General features: G+C 43.3%; 1 protein-coding gene across 3 annotated transcripts in view; it reads right to left on the minus strand.

The window, feature by feature from the left end:
• Positions 1 to 5,368, minus strand: part of LOC111655561 (Wilms tumor protein homolog) — a 23,754-nt gene extending 18,386 nt beyond the window's left edge. Inside the window, exons 1-2 of one of the 3 annotated variants that reach the window (XM_087174179.1) lie at positions 4,290 to 5,368; positions 473 to 595 (exon numbers count right to left, since the gene is read on the minus strand). In XM_087174179.1, coding sequence (XP_087030305.1) covers positions 473 to 595; positions 4,290 to 4,764 — 598 coding nt within the window. In that variant the 5' untranslated portion in view covers positions 4,765 to 5,368. The remainder of the gene's footprint in view (positions 1 to 472; positions 596 to 4,289) is intronic. The other 2 variants (XM_023407012.2, XM_023407011.2) reach the window with 2 other exon arrangements.
• Between the last annotated feature and the right edge of the window lie 454 nt (positions 5,369 to 5,822).

Below are 5,822 nucleotides of genomic sequence, written 5' to 3' on the forward strand. Positions count from 1 at the left end.
GGGGGGGATTAAAAGGATAGGTGGGTGGATGAAAGAAGGGATAAGAGGGGGAGACGAGGGAGTTTTGTGAGTCAGGATGTGGCTGATTTATACCTCCGACAGGCAAGGTCACTGCGGAGACGTCAGAATAAGGGACAAGACACTCCCTAGGTGAGGGCCACGGGGCTGCCATACAAACGCAGCTGTGCACAGTGGCTTTAAATACACATGAAGATCTGCTTTGTTCTGGTTTTTTGTTGTTTTTTTTTACTACTGGGAACGTGAAAAAAATAGATACTCAAATTATTCTGGATTTAATATAATCAGGCGTTAAAGGAAATCATCACAATGTCAATCCACATTTTGTCAGATTTCTCAGATCTCAGAGGGGAGGGAGGGAGAAAAATCACTCGTGAGACGTGTGTGTCAAGTACGTTCAAGTGAAGCCGTACGGTGCTGGCACACTCACACACTCACACACTCACACACTCACCCATGGTGTTCTGCTGAGTTAAAGCGTCTTCGTGTTTGAAGGAGTGGTTGGAGAACTGTGAGCTGTGGTGCGTCGGCGTGTGACCGTAATTACCGGCTCCATCGAATGCAACCGCGCTGTAACCTGCGACACAGAAATTAAAAAAAGAAAAAAGAAAAACAAGTGAATACACAGACACGCTGATGTGTAAGGAAGGTCCATCAGAGATCACATATCATTCCCTCGTCAATACTTTTGTAATCTCCTACTAAGGTGGAAGCATCACTCAATACATTTTTTTTTTTAAAAACATCAAAACAATTCAAGACGGATAAAACTGGATTTGAGTCTCTCTCTCGTTGTAACACCGGTATTTCTCTTTCAAATGAATGCTCTAACTCTGCCTATGACAACAAATGTTTAATAGTTTTACAGTTTAACACATAGTCAAGTTATGACAGAAAAAAATAAACGTAGGTGATGAAATGTTGTTCCGCAGTATTTGCTGCTGTTGGACGGAGCAGAAGAGAAGAGTGTTGAGATTCTGCTTCGGGTCAAAAAGTCACAAAAGTTTGGTGTCTCACACAAAATCTGAACAATCAGCTGCAACAACAGTTACAGTGTCCAGGCAATTGAGCAAACTCACATCAACAGCCTTATTTATTTATTTATTTTTTAATGTTTTTAAAAGATCCATTATCTATCAAACTGGGATGTTAATCACCTGACAACCTACAAAAAATAGCTTAGATTTTATCAAGTGTGTGTGAGTCTCTTTGTTCATTTCCGTTTTGTGTTCTCTCTCTGTGAGTTTGAAAGCAAAAAAAGAGAGTCTGGACCGTACTTTTATGAAAGAACATGAAAGTACCTACACAGCACACACACACACACACACACACACACACACACACACACACAGCACACACACACACACACACACAGATCTGTGCCTGACACCCCAGACCTGAGTCATGACTTCAGCTGACCTAAAGGGCACAACACACTCTCATAAATCAAACCTCACGCACACACACACACACACACACTATCTCTCACTCTCACATACATGCTTCATTAATTCAAATGCAACACTTTCACTCACTTTACTCTGTGAATCGGCGGGTGAGAGGAGGGGGGAGAAAAAAAACTCATTAAACTTCTCCATTTATCTTCCACTCACCCCTGTCTGACTCAGCTCTCTCTCTCTCTCTCTGTGTGTGTGTGTGTGTGTGTGTGTGTGTGTGTCTGAGGGTCAATTTGTATTCAACTGGAAAACTCTGGAAATACCCCGATTTTTTTTTTTTTTTTTACTCTCCATCAAAGTGTTGAAATATCAGAGATTAGGAGAATTTCAACCTCATCGTTTCAGTATGTGGAAAAGAAATCTTCCATAACTTATATTCTCCTTATTTTTCATTATGTTCCTTTTAGAATATACTTTTCAGACACTTTTATTGTCTATTGCTGCTTCACAGACAAGACCATTATGTTTTTATGTCCATTATCTTTAACATAAGCTGTAGTGAAGTTAACGGGTTATCACGTCTTGCTACTGTAACTGTGCAGATCTTTAACTGTTAAAACAAATGTAAAAAGTGTGAAGTAAAAATGTTCTCTCTCTGAAATTTGCATCCGTAATTAAAATATAAAAACGTTAAAGCAAAAGTGTTTTATCTGCAGCCACAGGTCTCTGTTAACAAGCCTAAGAATAAACGTTTTAGGAATATAAATGTTCTGGCTCGTACAGAAAAAATGAATGAAATCCCTCGTGGGACGGAGTTCACGGTCCCTGCGATGGTCCCTGGGTGACCCCGCTCCGCTATCAGCTCTACTGTGTGACCCAAGTCCTGCTGTTGGTTTGTTTGTCTGTGCTCGTCGAGCCGCAGCGGGAGCAGATAAAACAGGTCAGAGGTCAGCTCAGCTCTTTCATTAAAATGTTATTCCTAAATTATCTGCTTGATAAGCATGTTATTACTAATTAATCTGCTGGGTAAACCGCCAACACATTCATTGTCCCAACTGAGAAAAGACCAGGGATCTCGAAGTGATCGCCAAGAAAACCCGAGCAGGTTTCAGGTGTTTGATACGACGTGGTGTCACCTTTTGAAGAAAAAGTGAAATCCAATGACTTCACTGCACAACGTGACGTTGCAGATTCACTAACGATGATTTGAAAAAGCGCAAAGAACAATGAATTCACTTCAACTCAGCTCAGTTCAAACAGAAATTAATTCAACAGATTTAGTCTGATTTTACTCCACAAAAAGAGGCTCCTTCACACTCACACTGTCGCTGCTCTTGCAATTTTAGACGTTCAGTATAAGATAATAAATAAAACGTAAGCATACACACACAGGCACACAAGTGTTATTATTATTTATGCATATATGTAATTATATATGTAATAATTGCGTGTATATATAATCATATCTATGTGTAACACTTAAAGGTTAAAATGAAAATTTAGGATTAACCCGGCAACACCTCAACATGAATAACTTTCTTCTTTTAATTAAAGCTGAAACAACAACAACAACAAAAAATCTCCTCCTGTGTGTTGTACATCAGTCCTGCATTTTACTCTCATATTGCAGGAAAATAATGAGTATGAATAATTACCAAATCTTGGGAATTGAACATGTTATTTTGTCTGAGAGTGTTGAGGCAGTTGCTCCACATTTGAATCAGCAGCTGGCGTCCTATTGCTAAGTATCCAGCACCTGATTAACAATAGATTTTCTATTAGAATCAACTTTCTCCTTCACTTTGATACTAGAGTTTCATTATAAAGTCTGGAGTCTGGAATTAATAGGATTTAACTGAATGTTTTACCTCCAGGATAATGAGCATGAAATATCTTAAATAAATACAAAACTCTGATTTCTACATATAATCCTGAAACAACAAAAAACAACAAAATTTGTGATTCCTGGAAAAAGAACATTTTTGTTGATGTTAAGCTCAGAGACTCTATTTTTAGGGAAAGTGAAACAGTTTAGGGTCAAAACAAGTTCATGAACATGGACCATGTAAAGTCACTGAGGAGCTTTTTCTTCGACCGTGTTGTTGTGGCCGTTTACACGAACAGCACGACGCAAACAAGCCGTCTCGCTTCAATGTGAATTCCTACATCTCACAGCACTCGCAGCTGTTCACATGTACACATCAATATCCACAGTCAGAAACTAGAAAGGCTTGAACTGCTGCAGACGCTCACAGAGACGCCACATATGTACAGTACTCAGTAAACAGTTAACTTGACCAGGGAGCGTGCGCGATCACCGTCCAGGTTTCTCCTATCAGCCGTCATCCTATAAACTCAAATTCTTTTTACAAGCGTCCAGTGAACTAAAGGGAATCTTCAGTAAGTGATGTTTGGATCGGACAAAGCCAAGGTGTTTCTGGTGTTTGTCACACACTAAATCAGAGCGAACTAATGCCAGGCAGTCACAAAAAGCCGGTTTAACCCACTTTAAATAATGTTTCAAATCACTTATACGGCTGTAATATCACAGGAAATATCTTTACGTGAGTGATGTTCCTCTGATTTTACGCTGCTTCAGATTTACCTCAGATGGGTAAAATGAGCAATTTAGGAGATGAGTGACATGAACCTGCAACATCAACAACTGCACCAGTGAGTTTGTTATCGACACCTGAGACACAGAAAGTGAAGCTTTGTGAAAAGGAAAAGAATGAAATCAAAGTATCTGAGAGAAAAAGTGACTCTGAAATGGGTTATGATACTTTGTCATTCACACACACACACACACACACACACACACACACACACACACACACACACACACACACACACCTCCTCCTCCTCCAGCCTTACCCGTCTGGTTGCGGGCTGCCTGCTGCGTGTCCATGCAGTTGGTCAGGTACGGCGGGTTGCTGAACATCCTGCTGGGGGGCTGGTGGTGGTGTGCGGCGGTCACAGACGGCGGTTGGCTGGAGGACGGCGGTGGAGGCGGGGGCGCCCCGAATGCCGCCCCATACCTGCAGGCCCCCGTGCCCGTAAACTGGCCCGAGAAGTGGACGGTGAAGGCGCTGAGGCCGCAGTGGGGGTCAGCCTCCAGGTGGTGGGGGTCACCGGTGGCCCCCCAGCTGGGTTCCTGCTTGATGAAGGAGTGCGGGCCCAGGGAGGTGTGGGGGGCAGCCAGGGAGGAGTAAGGGGAGGCGGCCGTGTGAAAGTCCAGGACAGGAGTCCACTGAGGGGCCGTGCTGACGGGCAGGGCCGGGCAGCCGGGGCTGGGGCCCGCCGGGACCGGGGGCAGCAGGGAGTTCAGGTCACGTACGTCTGAACCCATTGTGGTCCAGGGGAGAAGAGGAGGGAAGTGGTAGGCTATTTTTAAACTTTATCTGCCTCCTCGTAGCTACCTTTCTACCTGTCCGCCTCCCTGCCTGGGTGTCTGCCGACCCGAACCCAAAACGCTCACCACGCTCTGAATCCTGGAGAGTCTAGAAGTAGAGTCTGGAGTCTTTTTTTTCGCTTCTCTTTCACGAGTCTTGAGTCTTGAGTCTCGAGCTTCAGTTGTTTTACGACACTACACAGCCGCTCTGGAAACTCCTTAAGTCCAACACAAGTTCATGGCGACACAGAAAAAGTCACAGCAGTCAACTTTTCTCAGCGGCAGCTCGAGGAGGAAGAGGAGGAGGAGGAGGAGGAGGAGGAGGAGGAGGAGGAGAGGGAATGAAGGAAAAATGAAAACCCAGTGATCAGCTGTGATCTTCAGGTCCCGTCCGCAACAGCAGTAAGAGAGTGTTTGGCTCAGAGAGATGGAGCCCATTCAAGGAGGACAGAGGTTTCTGCTCACAGCGTTCTCTGTGAATGGAGAGAGAGGAGTGGAGGAATGAGGAGGAGTAGCCCTCTTTTCCCTCAACGCTCTCAGCCTGTGTATGGGTGTGTGTGTGTGTGTGTGTCTGAGGAGGGCAGGGGGGTGGAGTCAGGAGGTGATGAAGGACAGGAGCCCTCTGACTTCATTCATTTACTGTATACTGAACAGCACACACACACACACACACACACACACACACACACACACACACACACACACATGCAAATAAAATAAAAAAACAGTTTTGACCTGTAGAGACTTATATTTTGACTAATCTGGTAAAAACTGATCACCATATAATAATTTTCAGTTGTTTAATAAGGTTGTAGCTGTAAATCTATTTTCTTACTGATATGCTGGTGTTTATTATTATTTTTCAAAGTCAGATATAAACTGTATAAAAACATAATAATGTTTCAATGTTTAATCAGGAAGCATCAAATCACCCCTTTCTGAGCCGTCTCTGGTGAGAGTAGAAAGTAAGTCCTGGTATTTTAACCCTGAACGTCACTGACAGAAACAGAAACAGG

Source organism: Seriola lalandi, unplaced genomic scaffold (assembly GCF_002814215.2).
Source record: "Seriola lalandi dorsalis isolate HSWRI2012SDOR001 ecotype SW California unplaced genomic scaffold, Sedor1 jcf7180002054325, whole genome shotgun sequence".
Taxonomy (NCBI): domain Eukaryota; kingdom Metazoa; phylum Chordata; class Actinopteri; order Carangiformes; family Carangidae; genus Seriola; species Seriola lalandi.